The 25,199-nt window shown below is 40.2% G+C and overlaps 1 protein-coding gene across 3 annotated transcripts in view; it reads right to left on the bottom strand.

Annotated features, from left to right (window-relative positions):
* The window catches only part of SUCLG2 (succinate-CoA ligase GDP-forming subunit beta), a 329,175-nt gene that overhangs the window by 10,090 nt on the left and 293,886 nt on the right, over window positions 1-25,199 (bottom strand). For all 3 annotated transcript variants that reach the window (XM_007535147.3, XM_060202910.1, XM_060202911.1), the window contains one exon: window positions 21,900-22,020. In XM_007535147.3, the coding sequence (XP_007535209.2) occupies window positions 21,900-22,020 (121 nt within the window). The remainder of the gene's footprint in view (window positions 1-21,899; window positions 22,021-25,199) is intronic.

Below are 25,199 nucleotides of genomic sequence, written 5' to 3'. Positions count from 1 at the left end.
CGGCCGGCAAGAGCCTACGAAATTTTAACAACAATTGAGAGAGATGGGGAAGAAAGAGAGGGGGAGAGAAAGACAGATACCTGTGACCTGCCTTACTACTTGGGAAGCCACCCCTCCCCCTGCAGGTGGGGAGCAAGGGTCTTCCAGGATCCCTGAGCTTTGTGTTATGTGCTCTTAACACGGTGCGCTACCTCCCTGCCCCCTGGCCTGTGAGCTAAGGGCAGCTTTTTACATTTCTTTTAAGTACTTGGGACAAATCAGATTATATTTTGTTTATTTTAGAGTCCATAAATAAAGACTAGTGAAACATCACCAAAGTTACTCATTTATTGTTGTGACCCCAGCAGGAATTTGAGACAATTAGCATACGAATGATGTCAGCCTGAGATGGGCACACTCACCAGGGAACATGGATGCAGGGCCTATATAAGCAAGGACTTGCAGCAGTTCACTCTTTTGACTGGACCACCTTCATCATGCACTCTCCTGTTGGTGTAGCTCCACATTTATCCTGATCTCTGCATGTGGTGGTCTTGGGTAGCCTAGTTGTAGATTTTGGATTTTGGCCTATTTTCTTAGTTAGACTTCTTCTTTGACATTCACAGTGATTTTTCTTATCAACTTCTCACTTGATTAACCTTAAATGGAGCTACGTGTTGTTTTGCAATGATTTATAATAATTTGCGTATGGTAACTTTTGCATGACAGTGGTAGAGCTGAGTAATGAGGACAGAGATGGGATGGTCCCCAAACCCTGAAGTAAATTTCTGCTCTAAATATCTGAGTCCTGATCCTGCCACCCTGGGAGAGGAGTCACTGAATACAAATTAGTAAACAAAATTCCTTCTATAATAGTGATTACCACTGGGGGCTAGTGGTAGCTCACCTGGAAGAACATATATGCTACCATGACCAATAACCCTAGTTCAAATCCCCAATTCCCACTTGTAGGAAGAAAGCTTCTTGAGTGGTCTAGCAGTGCTGCAAAATGTCTCTCTCCTTTTTTTTTTTTCTTATCTTCTATTAAAAGAGAGAGAGAGAGAGAGAGAGGTCAGCGGTAGCACATTGGGTTAAGCATATGTTTTCCATCTACACCATGCCTCGGCCTCACGTGAGCTTAATGTGCAGCTTGGCAATACGAGAATCTGGCATGAAGCCCATCCAGTCTACCTTGGCGTTACTCTCGATCGCACTCTGTCATTTCACAAACATCTCATAAAAACTGCAGCAAAGGTGGGCGTGAGGAATAACATCATTGCAAGACTGGCCAGCTCCTCATGGGGCGCGAGTGCTTCCACACTACGATCATCATCTCTGGCATTATGCTATTCCACTGCAGAATACTGTGCCCCAGTATGGTTCCGTAGCCCCCATGTCCACTTGGTCGATTCCAAATTATATTCCTCCATGAGGATAATTTCTGGAACCATCCATTCCACCCCGGTTCCATGGCTGCCAGTTCTTAGCAACATCGCCCCGCCAGATATTCGTTGGGATGCGGCATCATCTAAGTTCACTTCCCACGTCTACGCTCGACCGGACCTGCCGATATACGCGGATATCTTCGCCCACCCTGTCCAACCCTTGACGTCTCGTCATCCAATCTGGTCCCCTACACCTACACTGAACTTCTCTGTTCCAGACTCTTGGAAACAGAGCTGGCAGTCAGCTGAGGTAAAGAACAAACACCTCATCACAGACCCCTGCGAGCGTCAACCCGGCTTTGACCTAGCACGTTATGATTGGGCCCTCCTCAATCGCTATCGAACAGGCCATGGCCGGTGCGCCGCTATGTTCCATCGCTGGGGAGCCAGAGACAACCCGAACTGCCCCTGCGGCTACAGACAGACTATGACCCACATAGTCAACGACTGCCACCTCTCCAGATTCAAAGGAGGTCTCGAAACTTTACATCAGGCTCAACCTGATGCTGTTGACTGGCTACGGAAGAAGGGCAAATGCTAGAAGAAGAAAGCATATGAAGGGCAAAGAACCCCTGCAGGGGGATCGTTTTATTAAGTGGTGAAGAAGGTCTGCAGGTGTCTATCTTTCTCTCCCCCTCTGTCTTCCTCTCCTATCTCAATTTCTCTGTCTCATCCAGAAACAATAACAATGGGGAAAAAATGGCCACTAGGGAGCCGTAGATTCATAGTGTAGGCATGGAGCCCCAGCAATAATAATAGCCCTGGGGGGGAGAGGGAGAATGCCACAAGGAACAGTGTAGTCATGAAGGCACTGAGTCCCAGCAATGTCCTGATAGCTAAATAAATACATAAATCAAATGATCACCATCTATGTGCATTTGTTTCCCCTTCAATACTCTAAATGTTTCCCCTTCAATACTCTTATCTAAATGAGATTTAGATAAAGTCTATTTTTTATGACATTTAAGTTTAGATAACTTATCACACCTCTTTTTTCCTGTTAAAGAATTATTCATTCTGGATAAGAGGGAGGATCCTTGTTGCCCTAACAGCCTGCTGGCAACTGGCTTGGCTATACTGCAGTCAGCTAAGAGTCCAGCCATGTGGCCTCCATCCACCGAGGAGAGTTCAGATAGAAATGATGGCAGCATTTATTTAGGACTATTCTATGTTATTTAAAAACTCATCTGCTCACTAGAAAAACTTTTATGAGGCTGCCAATTTGTATCCCCATTTTACAGAGAAGGAAGCTGAGATTTTAAAAATCTGTCTGTTACCCACAAGCTGACAGGCCAGAAAAGCTAGTGGAAGTGTATGAATATTTATAGAAATACTGTGTATATTTCACATTTTATAAAAATAAAAGATGATGAAATGTGTCCTGGAGCATGTGCACACTTACTTCCTCAATGATTTCTCCTGCTACGGAAGAAGAAACCAATACTCAGGGTGTGTGTTCCATTTATTCCTAAGATGACAGCAGGAGTCATCAACGTAGGGGGCAAGACTATCCCATAGCCAGGCTCTTCTCTATACTTCAAACAACGTTATGGATGTGCTTGTAAACATAATCAAGGTTTCAAATCAAATCTAACTTTTCCTTATGAAGGGCTCAGAGAGCTTAGGTACTTCTGCTTTTGCTTTAAACTGTCCTCTGGCCTGCAGGATCTCCCTACAACTCTACATGCCACCGAGGGCCATTCTTTTGAAGAAGGGACATTTCTACACATGCACCCACTAGACTCCCTTTCATCCCTTCCTTGAATCTATATCAAGGCTTCCAATCCATAAAATTACTCATTTATGGGTAATTCCAGGAATTTCCAAAGGTAACTTGCAGGCAGGTGGGCTGTGAGACTCCTGAGTGAAATCCTGACTTTGCCTCCCTGCTGTCTAGAAGCAGGGTCCCTGCATCACTGTGTATGATTCTGCACTTCGGTGGGGCAACCGGCTGTGTGGACCCCGATGCTAATATTTTCTGAGAAGATAAATTCTGAGTATTGAATAAGGCCTGCAAATGCCAGTCTTGACTCTTCTAAAAGTTATCAGTGCTGGTGACAGAAGAAGATACAAACACAGAAACCATGAATATTTCCAAAATTCTAGATCTTGCTGTAGGTCCCCGTTTTTGTGTAAACCAGTTAAAAACTATACTTAATGGGTCAAATATGACCAACTTTTTTTTTTTTTTTTTTAACCAGAGCACTGCTCAGCTCTGGTTTATGGTGATGCAGGGGTCTGAATCTTGGACTTCGGAGCCTCAGGCAAGAAAGTCTATTTGCATAACCATCATGCTATCTCCCCCACCAGCCAACTGTTTTTGAAAAAGAATAAGGGTGAGGAGAAGAAATGTTGGAGTATATTGTGTTTAGTCCTTTTTGTACTGTCTTTATTGTTTCAGTGGTGACTCATTTATCACCATGAGGACTATATGGCTAACAAAGTCTGAAATCTGCCTTTTAAGAAAAAAATGTGAGGTGGGGCTACGGAGCAGCAGCAGCTGTGTTTCTCTCCTAGCCTATCCTGAGTCAACTAGGAATACCAAAGGAGACCACCTGGGACTACAACAAGGCAGAACTAGAACGACATCAAGAACCCGCCAAACTACCGGTGAGTGAGAACACATGTGGCTTGTGGACAGGGAGGAGCCTAAGAAGAGACTAAGAGGCTGGTAACAGTCCAGCAGTTTACCTGTTGAGGCACCACCTCCAGTCTGCTTTACCAACAGAAAGATGGCTGAAGGGAGGAAAGGACTCCCCTAAGACTCACCAAATGCAGCCGCGAGTCTCCACTGCTACTGCCCTCAGAGGATGGAGCAGCAGGGGGGAGGCCCTGGGAACAGAGAACTAAGCAGAAATCTTAGGAGAAGAGCTACACCTTGGTGACCTTGCAGTGGGACTGTATAGTGGGAGCCTTTCCACATTGTTTTCCTGATGAGAACATGTTGAATAATTGCCTCAGAACCTACAGACTATAAACAGGACTTGTTTAGAAACTCATAGGGCCCAGCAGTGCTGCCCGGCTTGGCAGAGAAGCTGAATTGAGCCTGGAGCTTTGGATTCTAGGGGTGTGAGAGTTTCTTTGCATAACCATTGTGCTATCTCTCCCCCACCCTGCTTTATCTCTTGGTTAGGAGTGAGTAGGAGAAGCCTACTTATAGTTTAAAAGCCCTACTTACAGTTTAAAAGCCCTCAGGCTCCCGTAGCATACAGGGAAGAAAAAGAACAAAAAGGCTTTTAACAGCCTCTGTGCTCCAACTCAGGGACTGAAATAATATTAAACAAAAGTTAATTTCCACAACTGTGAACTCTCTAAGTACCTTAATTAGACACAAGTCAATTCAGGCAAGAGTGATCAGTAATTTGAAAAGTACTGAGAAAGGGACCTCCTAACAGACTATACAGAATATTTAAACCAATAAGAAGAAATATTGGAGAAATGAACAAGGACAAGAATCCAGCTAAAAGCTCCCCAAAGGTTGAACCACAAAATAGTGAGGTCAACATCCAATCACTTGTTAAGGAAATAGTCACAGGAGTCAGTAAAGAGTTTGAAAGAACTGTCATCAGAAATGCAGAAAAAGGACTGGTGTAAGGATCCGTTTGAGCCCCCAGCTTCCAACCTGCAGGGGAATTGCTTCAGAGGCAGCATGCAAGTGTCTATCTTTCTCTCCCCCTCTCTATTTCTCTCTGTCCTATCTAACAATGACAACATCAATAACAACAACAATAATTACTACAATAACAATAAAAAGGGCAACAAAAGGGAAAATAAATAAATTAATTAATTAAAAAAGAAATGCAGAAACAACAAATGAGACTCTGGAAGAAAACATTATTTCTGGAAGAAAACATAATTATCTCAAGGTTATTAGAGAGCTGAAATCTGAAATAGCTGAGCTAAGAACACAATTAGCTGAACAAGCTAAAACAGTATCAGAACAGGGTCACAAAATAGATGAACTACAGAAAACAGTAAAAGGGACAGAGAACAGAATAAATGAGGCTGAAGACAGAATTAGCAAGATCGAGGACAAATTAGAGACAACTAAAAAAGAAGTAAGAGATCTCAAAAAGAGATTAAGAGAAACTTACTAAAAACAACAACAGAGACCTATGGGATGATGTCAAAAGAAATAATACATGCATTATTGGCTTACCAGAGGAAGAAAGAGAAGGAGGAGAAGAAAGCATTCTTCAGGACAAAATAGCTGAGAACTTCTCGAGTCTAGATAACATCAAAGACATAAAGGTTCAAGAAGCCGAGAAGGTCCCAAACAGAATTAACACAGACTTAAAGAAATCAAGACACATCATATTTAGAATGGAAAGGAATAAGGATAAAGAAAGGATCCTGAAGGCTGCAAGAGAAAAACAAGAGTCACCTACAGAGGAAAACCCATAAGATTAGTAGCAGACTTCTCCACATAAACACTACAGGCCAGAAGAGAATGTGCTCAATGAGAAAGGTTTTCAACTGAGAAGTGCTCAATGAGAAATGCTTTCAACCAAGACTACGGTATCCTGTTAGACTGTCATTCAGACTAGATGGAGGCATAAAAACCTTCTCAAACAACACTTGAAAGAATCAACTATCACCAAGCCTTCCCTGAAAGAAGTTCTGAAAGGTCTCTTATAAATAGTCAGATTACAATAAATATGCCATATATCAGAACAGTCTAAAAATATACAAGAATGGCGTTAAAATATCTTCAATCTTTGATATCAATAAATGTCAACGGCCTGAATTCACCTATTAAAAGGCACAGAGTAGGAAGATGGATCAGAAAACACAACCCAACAATATGCTGTCTATAGGAAACCCACTTAACTCAACAAGACAAACACAGACTCAAAGTGAAAGGATGGAAAACAATCATACAAGTCAATGGCCCACAAAAAAAGGGCAGGAACAGCTATTCTCATATCTGCCATGATAGACTTTTAAAATAATAATAAAAAAAATGATAGGGATGGACACTAATTAATGCTCAGTGGATCAGTCAATCAAGAGGACTTAACAATTATTAACGGGAGTCGGGTGGTAGCGCAGCGGGTTAAGCGCAGGTGGCACAAAGCACAAGGACTGGCAGAAGGATCCCGGTTCGAGCCCCCGGCTCCCCACCTGCAGGGGAGTCACTTCACAGGCAGTGAAACAGGTCTGCAGGTGTCTGTCTTTCTCTCCCCCTCTCTGTCTTCCCCTCCTCTCTCCATTTCTCTCTGTCCTATCCAACAATGATGACATCAATAACAACAACAATAAACAACAAGGGCAACAAAAGGGAATAAATAAATTAATTAAAATAAAAAAAAACAATTATTAACATCTATGCACCCAATGAGAAGCCATCTAAATACATCAAACATCTATTGAAGGAGCTACAACAATATATTAACAGCAACACAGTCATAGTAGGGGACTTCAACAACCCATGCTCTGAACTTGACAGATCATCCTGACAGAAAATCAATAAAGACATGAGGGAGCTAAATAAGGAGACAGATAAACTAGAACTATTGGATATTTTCAAAGTCATTCACCCCAAGAAACTGGAATACACATTCTACTCAAGTCCACATGGGTCATTCTCAAAGACAGACCATATGTTAGGCCACAAAGACAGCATCAGCAAATTCAAGAGCACTGAAATCATCCCAAGTAAACTTAGCACTGTGTTAGACATACCAGGTTTCCTTTGAATACAGCATTTACTAAAGGCCTCTTATGTAGCCAGATCTGATCACAAGGAGTTGTCTCCCCACCCCCATCTTAGCTATTTTTTTAAAGATTTAATTTATTGCAGAAGTACACTAGAGTTTGCAGTGAGTACCCCCCTCACACTTCCTCTCCACTATTCCAAGTGGACCAAGTGGGTCCATGATTGCTCAACAATTTGTTTGGCTTTGTATGTTAACTCTCTTTTCAGTCACCAGGTTCCAGATGTCATCAGGATGCCGGCCAGGCTTCCCTGGACTGAAGACCCCACCAATGTGTCCTGGAGCTCCGCTTCCCCAGAGACTTACCCTACTAGGAAAGAGAGAGGCAGACTGGGAGTATGGATTGACCAGTCAACGCCCATGTTCAGCAGAGAAGCAATTACAGAAGCCAGACCTTCCACCTTCTGCAATCCACAAGACCCTGGGTCCATGCTCCCAGAGGGATAGAGAGTGGGAAAGCTATCAGGGGAGGGGGTGGGATATGGAGATTGGGTCGTGGGAATTGTGTGGAATTGTACCCCTCCTACCCTATGGTCTTGTTAATTTTTCCTTTCTTAAATAAAGAATAAATTAAAAAAAAAATGGGAGAGGACATGAACAGAATATTCACCACAGAAGAGATCCAAAAGGCAGAGAAATACATGAAAAAATGCTCCAAGGGAGTCGAGTGGTAGCGCAGCAGCTTAAGCGCACGTGGTGCAAAACACAAGGACTGGCGTTAGGATCATGGTTCAAGCCCTCGGCTCCCCACCTGCAGGGGAATTGCTTCACAAGCGGTGAAGCAGGTCTGCAGGTGTCTATCTTTCTCTTCCCCTCTCTATCTTCCCCTCCTCTCTTCATTTCTCTCTGTCCTAGCTAACAAAGACAACAATAACTACAACAATAAAACAACAAGGGCAACAAAAGAGAATAAATAAATACATATTTTAAAAAAAGAAAAAAAGAAAGAAAGAAAAAATGCCCCAAGTCTTTGATTGTCAGAGAAATGCAAAAAAAGACAACAATGAGCTACCTCTTCACTCTGGTGAGAATGTAATACATCAGAAAAGGTAGCAGCAGCAAATGCTGGAGAGGTTGTGTGGTCAAAGGAACCTCCTGCACTGCTGGTGGGAATGTAAATTGGTCCAACCCCTGTGGAGAGCAGTCTGGAGAACTCTCAGAAGGCTAGAAATAGACCTACCCTATGATCCTGCAATTCCTTTCGAAAGGAACCCATTGCAGCCACCCAGAAAGATTTGTGTATACCTCTGTTCTTAGGAGCATAATTTGTGATAGCCAAAACCTGGAAGCAACACAGGTGTCCAACAGCAGATGAGTGGCTGAGCAAGTTGTGTTATATATATGCACAATGGAACACTACTCAGCTGTTAAAAATGGTGACTTCACCATTTTTGGCCCATCTTGGATGAAGCTTGAACAAATCATGTTAAGTGAAGTAAGTCAGAAACAGAAAGATGAATATGGGATGATCTCACTCTCAGGCAGAAGTTGTACAATAAGATCAGAAGAGAAAACAAGTAGAACATGAACTGGTGTTGTTGAATTGCATCAAAGTAAAAGACTCTGGGGTGGGAGGGGGTGGGGGGAGAGTACTGGTCCAAAAAGGATGACAGAGGACCTAGAGGGGTTTGTATTGTTATGTGGAAAACTGAGGAATGTTATGCATGTACAAACTATTGTATTTACTGTCAAATGTAAAGCATTAATACCCCAATAAAGAAATTTTAAAAAAGAAAAAAATGCATGGTGGTCTGCAGTGGATAAAACACTGGACTCCCAAGCATGAGGTCCTGAGTTCAATCACCAGCAGCACATGTGCCAGAGTGATGTCTGGTTCTTTCTCTCTTCTCCTATGTTTCTCATTAATAAGTAAAATCTTTAAAAAGAAAAGAAAAAAAATGCATGGAGATCTTTGCTCTACACAACACAAAATTTTGGTCTTTTGGCTTTAAGTTTTCATAGAGTTTAAGTAACTGTCCCCAAAGAGTGTTGTTTTCCCAGCCAGCAACTGCTACTTCCTATTTCTCATACAGCAAGCAGCTGTAGTTCTGTGGGAGAAAATTTGATTTATGCTCTCTATGACTCAATAGTTGCAAATACTTGGTTCTGGTACCCCCACTATCCTTTTCAACATCTGTGAGGGGCAATGATAATCAGGCTATTTTTTTTCCATTGAGCTGGGATACAGTCTCAGACACTTTCTTAGCACAGCACCGTAAGCAGTAGTTGTTTACTTTTTTCTCTTCCTAGGTAGCTCAGCATCCAGATGCTGTTCCCTGGGACCAGAGTTTTCTTACTTACAAGGCACATAGGTCACTTGTACAATGGCGCGTGCGCGCGCATGTGTGTGTGTGTGTGTGTGTGTGTGTGTTCCCTGATAGCAATTAGATCATTCTCTTAGATGATCACATGGGACTACCTACCCACAAGAAAACTGAAGCTCGAAGGAATGAACTGACTGTTACACAGAAAATAGGTACCAGTGGTACTCTGAAGTGATGAGGTAGGACATGCTAGTTCTTATATCAATATGAACTTGTGTCCATAGACACAGCTTCAGACTGTGCTTTGAGATGCTTGGACTAGTGTGGGCACCTGACTAGAAGGCCCATACCTGAATGTGTACTAAGGAGTATTTCCTAATAGCAGATAAGTCTGTATTGTAATGCTCCTGGTGTTTCCCTAGACTCTCACTGGCTCCACAGTGGTGGAAAGACTAATGTGATTGGCATGCTGGAAAGGAGAAAAATTGCTCTCCCTTTCCTCTGGAATGAGCTGCTTGCAGAGCCCATGTCATCCTCTATCCCTCTGGTTTCCTGCTGACTGGCAGGGCTGCCAAGGTCCAGTGTCCCACAGAGTTGGACCAGAACGTTTCCAAATTCTGGGCTTCATAAGAAGGAGACTCATGATTGATACTGATATCCTGTAAGGCATATCCATCAAATATTTACCAGTAATATTTGGCTTCCTTAGTCCATTACCTTATCTCTGACTAGAACCTAAATGGAGAAGAATCCCCCCCCCCCCCACACACACACACACAAACCCACACACAATACATAAATACTCCAACAACATGATCTGGATGGATGGGCTGTAGACAACAGAAGTTGATATAAACTTACTTAACAGACTTTATGCCTGGACTTGTAGGGAACACAGAGGGCCAGGAAGGAAAAAAGAGTGAGAGTCAGAGAAGGGGACCTTTCAGGTATAATTTCAATAAAAACTTCTAATAAAACTCAAAAATGTGATGATAATAATAATAAAAAGTCATCTTTCCTTCTTTGGTTGGCACCACGTGGTGTTTTTTATCCTTTTCTTTTTTTATATTTATTTATTTTCCCTTTTGTTGCCCTTGCTTTTTTATTGTTATAGTTATTATTATTGTTGTTGTTGACCTAGACAATGAAGAGTATTTAAGGTTTGATGACAGAAAAGGATTGCCTTCACTTTGTCATTTGGTCATTAACGTAGTAATGATGACTCAAACACTAAAGAGGAGACACAAAGAGAAGATATTAGGGAAGGGAGGTCGGTCAGTGTAAACATGCAGACAAATCCACCTCAGTAAGAATGCATTCATGGGAGGTCCGGCAGAGTGCAGCGGGTTAAGCACATATGGCACCAAGCACTTGTGTGCTTCAAGCACTTGTGTGCTTACCAGTGTAAGCATCCAGGTTCGGGCCTCTGGCTCCCCACCTGTCGGGTGGGGGTGGAGGGTGGGGCCTCTTTCACAAGCAGCGAAACAGATCTGCAGGTGTCTTTCTTTCCCTCTCTCTGTCATCCTCTCCTCTCTCCATTTCTCTCTGTCCTATCCAACAACAACATCAATGGCAGCAATAACAGCAACAACAACAACAAGGGCAATAAAATGGGAAAAATGGTCTCTAGGAGCAGTGGATTTATAGTGCAGGCCCCGAGTCCCAGCAATAATCCTGGAGGAAAAAAAAACAATAATAAAGAATGCATTCACAGGGACCAGGAGAAGAGGGGAGTGAGCACTGGGGAGGCAGAACCTCTCCTTGTTCTATATTCCTGCCTCCACCCCTAGTATAACAGGGGCCTGGAGAATGGGCATAGAAAGAACAAAGAGAAGCCATCACATTCTAATTAAGAATATCTGACATCCTGACATCCCCCCCACACCCCACACACACCTAGGAAACATATTTTCAATGACATCAGCAACAGAATGAGAAGTGAAAGGTGCTCAGAGAGGCTGGGATGGAGTGGAGACTGAGAAAGACAGAGAAGATAAAAAGCTGGCCTAGTGTCTAAGTTGGGAAATGTACAGAGGACAGAGGAATTACCAAACACTCATTTCTGCTGGGGATCTGAATTCTCTCCAGCCAAGTTCATGCCCTTAGCCTGGGAGGGAAGAGTTCTATATTCTCTATCGACTGTGTATGTAAGCAGTACACTTAAAACCCAAGACATTCTGAATTTAACTGAACATTTAAGATTCTCAAGTTAGCTACAGTCTGCCCAGGTTGCCTTTTTTTTTTTTTTTTTTTCTTCTCCAGGGTTATTGCTGGGGCTCAGTGCCTGCACTACAAATGCACTTCTCCTGGAGGCTATTTTTCCCTTTTGTTGCCATTGTTGTTTATCGTTATTGCTGGATAGGACAGAGAGAAATCGAGACAGGAGGGGAGACAGAGAGGGGGAGAGAAAGACACCTGCAGATCTGCTTCACCGCTCGTAAAGTGACCTACCTGCAGGTGGTGAGCCAGGGGCTCGAACCGGAATCTTTATGACGGTTCTTGCGGTCCTTGCGCTTTGTGCCACATTCACTTAACACAATGCACTACTGCCCGGCCCCCAAGGTTGCCATTTTTATAATAACCAACGGAACAATGAATTACTAATGGCTTATTTGGTCTTAAACCCTAGCATGAGTGAAGTCTTGCAGACGGCTGGAAATGGGGGGACACAGCTGAAAGTGCTGTTGCTATCTGTGCATGCTGTAATGCCACACTTTAATGTTTCCTTTCCCTTTTAGCAGCCAAAGCACCATGGAGTAGTTTTACTACGTGCTAAGGACATGTACTATGTAGCCCTCTGGTTGTTAACTCCAAGTGGCCAGGCTCTCATAGAACAAGGATAAGTAACTGTCCAACAAAGTGAAATAAAAGAGAATCCATACTTTATTATTTGCAAATGCATTTTCAATGATTTTTGAGACAATTTAGGGAAGATCAGAGACTGATATGAATGAGGAGGGGGAAGGTTGGCAGCTCTTTTTCCTAAAGACATTTGGCAAGAGAAAAGTAAAATGGTTATGCTACTCAAACAAACCTGTCATCACTGGGAAAACCAAATGGAGAAGATTTGGCTAAGAAGAAACCGGATTTGGGGGTGGGGGATGGTGCACCTGGTTGAGTGCACACATTACAGTGTGCAAGGACCTGGGTTCAAGTCCCTGGTCCCCATCTGCAAGGGGGAAAGCTTCATGAATAGTGATGCAATGCTGCAGGTGTCTCTCTATCTCTCTCCCTCTTCATCACCTTCTTTGCTCTGGATATCTGGCTGTCACTATCCAATAGATAAACAAGCAAACAGACAAATAAATACAGGATTCAACAATTATTATCATTATTATTTTCATTATTCTTTATTTCATGGAATTGTAATAAGCATCTGAAAAAAAAGCAAATTACTTTTCAGGTGTATTTGAGTCAAACAGTTTGCTGCAGATTTAAAAACAGTAACATGGGAAAAAATATATATATATGGGGACCAGCTGCTATCTCACGTGGTGGAGCTCACATGTTACTATGTGTGGGGGCCTAGGTTTAAGTCCCTGGTCCAACTTGAGGGGCAGAAGCTTGATATTTTCCCCTCTTCTCTCTCCCTCTCTCACACTCTATCAAAATGAAAGAAAAAGGATGAGGGGAAGGCAAAGGTAGAGGAGGAGAAGGAGGAGGAAGAAGAGGAGGAGATAGTCACAGGGAATGGTGGAAGTCCTATAGGCACTGAGTTGCGGTAATAACCTTTGTGGCAATAAGTAAATAAATAAATAAATTATAAAAAATTAAAAAAGTATTTTCTGGAAAAACTGGCAGAATCTGATCAGAACTATAAAACTGCCTATATAAAATCCAAACCTTTAGCTGAAACTCATTTGCACATCAAATCCACAAGACTATTAGTAAATGTCTGTACATTTTCCAACAGTATCACTGCTAACTAAATTAACAATCTAAATATTTTTTTGTCCCATTTCAAAAGGAAAAAAAAAATCAAAACAAAAAGATAAAACTCATTTGAGATAATTTTTTCTTTAGTTGTGCCTGAAACAACTGTCTACAAAAGCTAAACTCCCCCAAATGTGGTTGTTCAATTTACCCAAGAGTCTTTTAAATAAAAATAATCCTGTGTCTCAGCTGGTGAGTTCTATTCTGATAAGGCAAGTAAATACATGTAATTATAAAGTTACCATTTTCAAAGAGGAGAGTAATCCTTTCCTGATCCACTGGTAAAACAGCTTGTAATTACTCTACAGCTGAGAACAAAGATTTGTCCACAAAATCCTCCTAAATCAAGCCTGGTTTGATTGATTAAAACTTTCCTCATCAAGACATTTCTAATACATCATGTGTGGCAACAGAGTCTTTAAATTTGGACTGCAAATTTCTGAGGCAGATGTATGGCAAGGATTCTGGACCTTCCAAATGGACCTAATAATCAAAGGGGGCAAGCCTTGGTTACTTATAGAAAGCATATGATAACATAACAAGTTAAAGGCTTTGAAATGCTTGCTCTCTTGGTCAGTGAAAACCACACAGTTAATTGTTTGGACTATACAACTATGTGTGAAAGTCTGTGAAACTTAGAAAGCACTTAATATATATGAACAATTTTTATTATTATACTCTAACTCTTAGTCTTTTATGCATCATTTAGCTTTATCACAGATGCTCGGATTATTTCTTTCGTATCTCACTTTCACTAGCTACACAATGATGCATGTGCTCTGGAAATGTGAAATACAAAATCAAGAACTAGAAATGAGAAGTTTGTCGGGTAAAGTAGAAAGGATAATATTGGGTGCAGTCAAATAGAAATGACCACTGGAACTGTACAAAATGCTGCCGCCTCTCTGCACCACTATCTTTCTCTGTCATCACAGATAATGTAAAGTGTCTCTGTTTAGAAAAACAGAAGGAACTAAACTGTACTCTAAGGTTGGATGAAATATAAGCACATGCAAAAAGATTTGTGAGAGGGGAGTTTATGTTTCAACCCAGAGGAAAGCAAATGAGAAATTTAGATCATACATAAGAGAAATTTCTCAATGGCCCCTGTAGTTACCAGTTTCCCCCCTACTGGAAGCACCGAGAACCAAACTTTTCCTGAGAAGAGATTTTTGATTTGGGTTGGTTTCTCAACTGCTGTACTGCAGAGAGACAATTTCCAATGTAGCAAGTCCTGACTGTGGTATATTAAAGGCCTCGGAAATGAGATGATATATTTGTCTACTACACACCTCTCCTAGGGTCCTTCCTCTGTATTCCCACATCTCTTCCTCCACATGCACTCTGTCTGATATTACAGATTCATCTCAAACTCAGGATGACTAGATGCTACTGGAACTCTTCCACTCCAAGTCCCAGTTCTAACTTTTCTAAGCCTATCAATGATTCCACCACTCATGTCACCATTACATTTAAAATGCAGGGCCCCCTTTACTTGCATCTCCTTTTCTGTCTCTGTTATTTCCTCTATGTGGTAGTTCTGTCTAGGTTTTAGATTTTATGTATTGTAACAGATTCTTGCTATTAACCTGATGTAACCATTCTACTTGTTTTTAAGTTACAACATGGCAGCTGTAAAGTCATCACCTTCTTCGGGACAACTTGTGATCTGCCATGCTCCTGTGTTTCAATATCTACAAATGTTCATATTCCAAGACCAACTCCTGAGTATGAGACATGTTAATTTTTCTACTAAGTTCTATTGTCTCTTTTAAAAAAATAACTGAAGCTTATTTCTTCTCTCAACTTTGTGATATTTGCATGTTAATTTGCAGCTTAAAAACACTGTAATTATAGCAGTCATCTCTTAGCAACCTTGAAAAGAGAATAAGTCAATAAAGGTACCTAAGATGTAACAGGAACCCAGCTTAGGACACATAAGTTTTATATGAGTCTTCATTCACCTAGAAACAAAGAGTATTTACCAGCGGGGTTTGTGTTTGGTTCATTTCTTATATGGATTTTATGGATAATACTATTTCAAGAGCTTGCTTTTTGTTATCAGTGATATCAGTGTCAAGAGGAGAGAGAACAGAATTCTTTATCATTCTTCTTTATATTATGCTAACACACACAATTCTGGGGTAGAAATACCAAGCATAGTGTGAAAATAAGAGCAGTGTTTCTTTTCATCTTTTTTTTGGGGGGGGGGTTAGAGTAGGTAACTTTCTTCTCTAAGAGTATACTAATTAATAATTATAGACCTGTGCTGACAGCATGGGTACAGTGAGGATCACGACAAGGATGAATCCACCATAATATGCTGTCATTTTTAGTCATTTCCAAGTGACAGGAACCAGCTTGATATGTTTACAAAGACTTGCTTCCTTTTAAGAACACAATGTCAGGGTCAGGCAAAAATTAGGAAAGTCATGAGCCCCTTGGAAAATACCTAAGTTTTCTCCAAAATGGAGACCCCCCCAAATCTCATCTGCTCTATTTTTACGTTTAGGCTCCTGATTATTAAACAATTTGTTCTGCTTAATGCTTTTCAGTCACCAAATTGCAGATGCTACCATGATGCCAACCTGATTTTCCAGAATAGACTTCACCATTGAGTCCTACAACTTCACCTCTCCAGAGCCCTGTCCCACTAGGGAAAGACAGAGACAGGCTGGGAGTATAGATCAACCTGTCAATGTCCATGTCCAGCAAAGAAGCAAGTATTAAAACCAGGCCCTCCACCTTCTGCACCCCATAATGATACTGGGTCCATGGTCCCAGATGAATAAAGAATAGGAAAGCTTCCAGTGGAAGGGATATGGAACTCTGGTGGTGGGAAATATGTGGAATTATACCCCTCATATCCTAGTCTTGAGGATTAATATTAAATCAATAAAAAGAGATTGTACTCATATGTCAACAACTGCACTATTTCCCCAATAAAATGCACAGTTTCCCCAATAAAATGATTTGTTAAAAAAAAAAAACCTGAAGATTGGAGAGCTCCAGGAGTATGGCTGTGAAGTAGCAGCCATGGGAAGACCACTTCCATAATCAAAACTAAGTAAAGAAATGAAAAGACCCTAACCAACACAACGATTGCCACCTCAACATGCTTCACTTCAGACTGTGTCCAGAGACTTCACGTGTGGAATGACAACCCTTCAACTTCATTACTCGGGTGAGGCCTTTCCTTTCATAGTATACTCTAATTTCATCTCAGGTGGTTCACTTTCTAACAAAGTCCCCAAACCTAGATATACACCAGTTTCTGTGAGAGAGAGCATATGTTCACACGTATACATAAACTACTGCAAAATATATACCTGAAAGCAGAAGTACACTAGAGTTTGCAGTGAGTACCTCCCTAACACTTCCTCTCCACTATTCCAAGCTTTGGGTCCATGATTGCTCAACAATTTGTTTGGCTTTGTATGTTAACTCTTTTCAGTCACCAGGTTCCAGATGTCATCAGGATGCCGGCCAGGCTTCCCTAGACTGAAGACCCCACCAATGTGTCCTGGAGCTCCACTTCCCCAGAGACCCACCCTACTAGGGAAAGAGAGAGGCAAACTGGGAGTATGGACCGACCAGTCAATGCCCATGTTCAGCGGGGAAGCAATTACAGAAGCCAGACCTTCTACCTTCTGCAACCCACAATGACCCTGGGTCCATGCTCCCAGAGGGATAGAAAATGGGAAAGCTATCAGGGGAGGGGGTGGGAAATGGAGATTGGGTGGTGGGAATTGTATGGAATTGTACCCCTCCTACCCTATGGTTTTGTTAATTAATCCTTTCTTAAATAAAAAATTTTTAAAAAATTAAAAAAAAAAAAAAGAAATGAAAAGACATCTGGGACCTCAGTATTACAACTGGAACTTCTGATGCAATTCACAGAGCCATAGGAGGATGTAGGTGCATGAGGAAGGGGGTGTAAAAGTATCCCTCAAGACAAGAACAGCTTGAACCAGGAGGCAGTAGCTGGCAACATTTGGTAGCTACACAGCAGAACATTGTCCCAAGAAAGCAGAAAACCTATCAGTGAAAACCTGTTTGAAAGCTAAAGCTATGCAGTCTAACCAGGCTGTGGAAGCAGACTTCCAGAGAGAGGCCAGAATGCAGACTGAAACAAGGCAGCATGACCCTATTTTGTCTCTAAAGGCACTAAACCTGGCCCAGGGTCATATAGAAGGAAACCTATCACTCCAAGTATATATACAATATTGCCACAATGCCGTCTCCTGGCTGAAAAACAGAAACCTTGCTTAACCAAAACATGAAGAGAGGGAGAGAGGAGTAGAGAACATATTTAAAGAAACCACAGCAGAAAATGCTCCATACCTGGACAAAGTTCAAAACATAGACATCCAGGAAGATGAATGAACATAGAACTTCCTGAATCCAAAGTGGCTCATAACATGACACATCATAGTAAGACTATCCAAAAGCGAAGCTAAGGAAACAAATATTGTAGGCTGGTAGGGGAAGGAAGAATCTGACATACAGAGTTAGATTTCTCATCACAAGATGAGAAATTTTTAAATAATTTAAAAATAATTTTTAATAATTCCAATTATTAAAAAATAAGAACTGCCAGCTATGAATACTCTATCCTGTCAAATTATCCTTTAAGTATGACAGAGAAGTAAAGATATTTTCAAACGTTCAGAAACTGAAGTATTTCACCACCACCAGTCCTGCCTTGCAAGAATTCTTGAAAGCAGTTCTACAGGAAAAGAATCAAAGGAATCCCAATTTTAAATAATGTGACTAGTGGTAGAATGGAACCAAGAACACAAACAACAACAGGAGAAAACAAAATACAGGAAAGGGAAAAACAAAATGAACAGAGTCAAATGGTGAATGATGGGTGAAGCAAGTTTTTGTTTTTTTGTTAAAAAAAACAAAAAAAACTGTCATAGATATTTTAAGTTAGATACAATGCTCATAGTAACCCAATGGCATTCTTCAAGAAAACTGAACAATTTCTCCAAAAATTTGTGTGGAATCACAAAACAACCATAAATTGCCAAAGCACCCTGAAGAAAAAAGAAAAAGAATTGGAGCTATCACACCCCCCAACTTCAGTTTATATTACAAAGCAAACAGTGATTTAAACTGTGTTACTGCAATGAAAATGGACACTTGGATTGGTGGAACAGAATCAAGAATCTAGATAAAAGCCCACACATATGCAGTCACCTAATATATGACAAACAGGCCCAAACCACTCAATAGGGGGTAAAAAAAAAGTTCCTTCAACATATAAATGGTGGTGGGAAAACTGGACATTCACATGTAGAAAAGTAAAACTAGGCCAACTTAACACTGTTGCACCAAAAAAATCACGTAAGAATAGATCATAGACTTGGATATTACACCAGAAACTCTAAAATTTCGATTTTTGCCTTACACTGGATGAAACCTAAAGGAATAGTGTTAGGTGCAGTGAGCCAGGAAGAGAGGGATGAATACCAGATGACTTCACCTGTAGGTAGAACTTGGGAGACAAGGACAGAAATGGAAAACACTGGGTGAAACTTGGACTGGGTGTAGTGTACTACACCAAAGCCAGGGACTTTGGAAAAGGACTGAAAAGGAAGGGGCGGGGGGTGCAGTGGCTTAGGGCTGTGGAGACATCATAATGTTTATGCAAAAAGATTTTCATGCCTGAAGCTCTAAGGTCCCCGGTTCAATCCTCAGCATCATCATAAGCCAGATCTGAGCACTGCTCTGGTCTCTCATTCTCCCTCTCTATGTATCTCTCTCATTAAAGGTAAATAAATAAAATGATAAAAAGAAAGAAAAGAAAAAAAATGGGGTGGGTTGGGATCCTAAGTTGGGAGTGAGAATATTATGCAGCTATCTGTTACTTGGAGCTGGGAAATTGTGCCCATGTATAGATAAATGTGCTAGAAATCATTAACACCCCCCTCCAATAAAATGGAGGGAGAGAGAGATTCTGAATGTCACTGGCTACTCTGACCTGAACACAATATTTTCTAATGAGAATTATACATATACTGATATACCCATTCATTCCTTGATTGATTTTCTTTCTACTAAAGCCCTGTCAATTTCTTTCCTCTTAGTGGTATCAACTGTGTTGTACTACATTTTAAGAGGATTTAACATACTCCCATATATTTTAATATTCATTTTAACTTGTCTAACTAGAGCTTCTACTCTTTTCATTTCTCTTTTGCGATCATCACTTTCATCAAGTCTGTATGACATAGACACACATGTGTAAGGCAGAGAGTCATGGTGAGAAAGAAAGGAAGCGGAGGAAATGAAAGAAAGCACATAAAAAAGCAAACAAATAAAATCAGGCTGCAGATGATCTGGAGGGTTGATTTCAAAATATGGGAATATACACAGCAGGATCAGAATATTTCTGGACTTTATCTTGAGGAAAAGAGTTTACTAGGGAATGACAGGACCAACCAAGAACTTGGGGAAACTGAGTAGTACCAAGAAGGAGGTTGTATTGCTGTATTATTGTAATCTGAGATAGCTGAGATGTGGACAGGATATTTATATCTTCTCAAATCATCTACTTTTGCTTCTTCATCTTTTTTTTTTTTTTTTAACTAGAGCACTGTTCAGCTTTGGCTTATGGTGGTGTGGGGATTGAACCTGGGACTTTGGAGCCTCAGGCATGAGAGTCTGTTTGCGTAACCATTATGTTATCTACCCTCCACCCTACTTTTGCTTTTTTACTACTGTGGTTTTCCACATATGCTCCACAGAATCCTGGTGAAGGTACCTGATGTAAAACTGTTTTTTTCTTTTTTAAATTTTTTGATTTATATAATGGAAACACTGACAAGACCATAGGATAAGAGGGGTACAATTCCACACAACAGTAACAACAATAATCCCTTATTGGCATTTGCAGTGATGAAGCTAAAGTAATGGTGGGTAAAACTAGTAGCATAGTTTACATAGTTGATGGAAATAGTTAACTTTTTATTTATCTTATTTTATTTTTACTCTTGCCTCCAGGGTTATTGATGGGGCTCGGTGCCTGAACTATACGAATCCACTGCTCCTGCAGCCACGTTTTCCATTTTATTGAATAGGACAGAGAGAAATTGAGAGGGGAGGGGAAGATAAGAGAGGGAGAAAGACAGACATCTGCAGACCTGCTTCACCACTTGTGAATCAACACCCTTGCAGGTGGAGAGCCAAGAACTTGAATCAGGGGCCTTGCTCAGGTCCTTGTGCTTAATATTATGTGCACTTAATCCGGTGCGCCACTGCCAAGTACCAAAAACACTTTACTTTAAAGAGAAAATGCTGAAAAATCTGCACTTGCCATTTTGATAAATTCATGACATTCAAAAACTTTCATGATAAGAATGGTGTGCCATTAACATGTATTTTTTTCATACTGCATGTTGGAATCTATCAATCCTTGAAAGACAGATAGATTTCCTCCTTATAATTATTCTTTAACTAATAAACTACTACTAATGGATTTCAGAGTAGTAAAAGGTAAGAATTATATAATTCTTACATATAATTCACACTAATTATGTAACATGAATAATAGGTCCAAGAGGCCAAATTTTCTTCACATACTTCAACTAAAAAATACTGCAAAAGCATAATACAGGGGTCTAAGTGATGGCACACTTGGTTGAGCACTCACATTACAGTGTGCAAGGATCCAGGTCCAAGACCCTATGGCCCCTGTCTGCAGGGGGAATGTACCATAAATGATGAAGCAGAGCTGCAGGTCTCCCTCCCTCCTTCAACATCCCCCTTCCCAATCAATTTCTGTCTCTATCCAAAATAAATAATATTAAAGGAAAAAATGCAGAACGAAATTTAAACTAGATATTAAAGTGAATTGCATAAATGCAAAACAAGGCCATTCTTACTGAAAAATTGAAAAGATAGTTTTTCATTAAATATATAGTATACATGAAGTACATGAAATTTTGTTCTATTATAAAATGAGCATTTAAAAAAACTAAGTAGCTATACCTATTACAAAATTGACTTATTAATAAACTATATTAACAGGTGTGTATATGTACACATTATTCTCTTTACATACCTACATGCATGTGTGTATGTGTGTAGGTAGGTAGGTAGGCAGGCAGGCAGGCAGACAGACAGATATTAGAAAGAAAGAATATCTCAAAATAAACCAGAGCTCCTATGTTATTCTATTTTAACAACTAAAAGAATCCAGGACTACAAAGTTTGTGCACTGTTGCTTTTCTACGATGAATAATTCTTAGAGCAGCAATTCTCAAGAGTTTTTTTTCTCAGAACACTAAACTCATGAAATGATTCCTAATAAAGGGGATCAACAGTGGACTAAGTTTGGAAAATTGTAACATACACCACTCTCAAAAGCTATCAACCATGTTAGCTTGTTAGAGAGGAGTACTCCTGTACAAACATTTCATTTTACTCAACCCAGTGTCATCTCATATAGTCTTAGGAAGTCTTTGAGTAAAAAAGATATTGCATACCTGATCATGAAGTATAAAAAACTCAATACAATTAGGGAACTTCTTTGGAAATCTCCCCAAACTGACCTTCAAGTCGGACCACTAGGGGCACTTTAAGTTCCAGTTCTCGACAGGCTTTGGTGATACCGTTGGCAATAATGGCACAGTTGACAATTCCGCCAAAAATATTTACGAGGATAGCTTCAACCTGAAATTGAAAATAGCACAGAGTTGATCAAAATGTTGATGTGCTCACCAAAATGCTGATGGAAAACATCCTCACAATTAACTGGCCACACCCCATACACCTAATACTAGATTGGATATAACAAATGACACTCGGTGCTTTAATAACTGGAAAAAAGTTAAGTCCAGGAGCCCATCAGATAAAAAAAGGACTACAAAAGATGGATGAGGGCAAGAGACGGGCTCACCTGATGATAGCCTTTTTTGGTCAATACCAGGTCACCTCATCATCTGGGCCCTACTAAGGGAATCCTTGAATTTCTCCATAGACAACACGGGCAAAGACCTCTAATAGATCCCTCTCTCCACCATCATTGGTCGCCTCCATCAGGATCATCATAAGACCTTTTGTGGGTTTCTCAAGGACTTTACTCTCACTATAAAGTGGCAATGGTAAGGACTGCCCTACTCTCAGAAGGGAGGATGTGTCACCCTCCTTTACCATTCAAAGAAGACTGGTCCTAAAATGAATGCAGCCTAGAATGTTCTCCCAGCTATGACCATGGACTGAAAACTCAGACTGACAGGGACTCAGAGGTTACACAGGCTTCTGTGCTAAATGTGAATACATATGGGGCCTGGGTTAGATTGATGGTTCAGATAGTTAATTGTATTTATATATCTCTTCAAGTTTGGGAGCTACTCTCTGCCCTAATCCAGCTTTCTAGTTCTATTCTCTGACACCATCTTCCCAAGCAATATTTTTAGTTCACCTGCATGCTAGCTAGAAAATAGGCACAAATTACTAAAGTCATAGGCCCCTTGGAACACACCTAAAATAGACTTCCTAGTTTATTTCCACACCCAAGATACCTAATCTCATCTATTCTATTCCTACTTTTTGGTTCCTGTTTATTAGTCATTTTGTCCTGCTTTGTTATCTTACTACCTTCAGCCACCATGTTGAAGACACTACTATAATTCCATTCTGACCTCTCTGGGCAGATGACCTCACTAATGTGGCCTAGGACCTCACCTCTCCAGAGTCCTACCTCACTAGAGAAAGAGAGAAACAGGCTGGGGGTATGGATCGACCTGCCAATGGCCCTGTCCAGTAGAGAAGCAATTACAGAAGTCAGAACTCCCACCTTCTGCACCCCATAAAGAATTTTAGTCCAGAGGGGGAGAAATGTAAGAGGAAGATGACCAGAGGTTCTTAACTCCAATTATTCAGGACCCAGAGAGAAAAGAGGAAAAAAAAAAAAAAAAGACACTTGGAAGTAGTAGTAGGTGTATGTGTGACTCAGACAGGAAGAGAAAGCAGGACCATAATCATATATATAAAGACAGATAGTTATAGAAATAAGTGTACCCAAATCTGTGATCTTGGGAGAACTACTGAAGTTTCCAGTGGAGAGAATGGGGACACAGAACTTTGGTGGTGGGAACAGTGTAAAATTATACCCCTGTTATCCCACAGTTTTGTATATCAATATTAAATCACTAGTAAAAATATTTAAAAATTAACTGGCCAAACAACGGAGAGAAAATAATTTGTTTTTTTGTTGCTACTTTATTAAATATAGAACATGAAATACATAATGAAAATTCAAAGAAATTTATAAATTAGTACTGAGTTAATCAATATCGGTATACAACATTATCCTCTTTCTCCATCAATCATTTCTCTGAACTGAGTCACCATTTAGTCACCACTCATTTATTATATATTGTCATTTGGGTTTTCTAATATTATTGTCTGGAATTGTTATTTTATGAGTAATGTCATTTAAAATTTGATGCACTTGTGCTTTTTCTCCCCATACTTCATATATTTAAAATTTTATTTGTCATGATGTTTCATGGGATAATTTATTATTTGCTGAACTTATTATTTGCAGTTTTGTATTAATAGGCAGAGACTCAAAATTTTTCCACAGTCCCTTAATACCTCATTGATATACGTACAATCTCAAAAGTCAAAAATATATTAATTATCTTAGATAATCTTTTTGATTAAAAAGAAGACTCCTAAAGAAAGAGAAGTGCAATCATACCACAAATAAAGATGTAAGGAAAGTCAAACCACTGACTAGGACTTTCAAGAAATGTAAATTTAAACTCATCATGTTAACCTGCTTATACATATTCCATATTCAAAAGCATGCAGGCCAAAAATTATAGTTGTCTTGACTTGATAAATAGGCATAAGAAAATCCTGTATAATTAACATGAAGAACAAGATAATGAAGAGAATTCATTACCTAGATTAATTGATAACACCCATAGAAATGGCTATTCATCAAGCTGGAGACATCAAAATTCCAACAATAGAGTAACAATTAAATTATGCTACACTAATTGCAAAACATATATGTGTGTGCTGAATGCCATGTTTAACATATGAAATTCCAATATGCTAAAATAACTATACAAAACACATCAGAATACATTAACTTGTATTTGTACAGTACTTTACTATTTCAGAAATAGCCACAGCTTAAATTCCTATTTTTTTTTTATTTCGATCCTCAACAGAACCCCGTTCAGAAAAAAACAGTTATGAGAGCTCTGTCACTGACAAAGCCATTCAGAGGATTTGCATGCTGTGCCCCAAGGTTACACAGTTAGGATGGAGCAGTGGTGAGGCCAATACCAGCTTTCTAAACCATCAGTTATTTCTTTATTCATGCTAGAGCTGGGGCCTTGATAAGGTACATACCCCATCACGAACTTAGTTTCCATCTATAAAAAAAATAATAGCACCTCATTGGCAAGGTGATTGAAAGGCTTAGTATATGTTAAATGTTCAGCATATGCTTGTGCAGTTCTTTATGGATACTTATACATGCATTTATTTCAATAAGCAATTAAGAAAGTGGGTGGGGAAACTCAGGAAGCAAGAATAAAACCACTTTCAGTGGGCTGTAGTTATGTTGACTCGCATATAATAAAAATACACTTATTCAACAATAAAAAGGTAGTGTCTTAAGAATAAAATAAATGAGCAATAATTTTCAAACCAATTAAGAGTTTGGGGACACTCCCCAAAAGGAAATCTATTACTGTTCACAGCAGGCTGACTGGTAAGCAGAAGTTTGCTTTCTAATGACAGCTACTAAATGCTGTCAGCATTGAGGCATAATATGCAGCAGGTTCCAAATAGCTGTGGGATGGCATGGAACTTGCCAGGACAATGAA

The sequence above is a fragment of the Erinaceus europaeus genome, chromosome 12 (genome assembly GCF_950295315.1).
Source record: "Erinaceus europaeus chromosome 12, mEriEur2.1, whole genome shotgun sequence".
In the NCBI taxonomy this organism is placed as follows: Eukaryota; Metazoa; Chordata; class Mammalia; order Eulipotyphla; family Erinaceidae; genus Erinaceus; species Erinaceus europaeus.
Note: the sequence above shows the minus strand (reverse complement) of the source record. Positions and strands in the feature narration are given on the sequence as shown.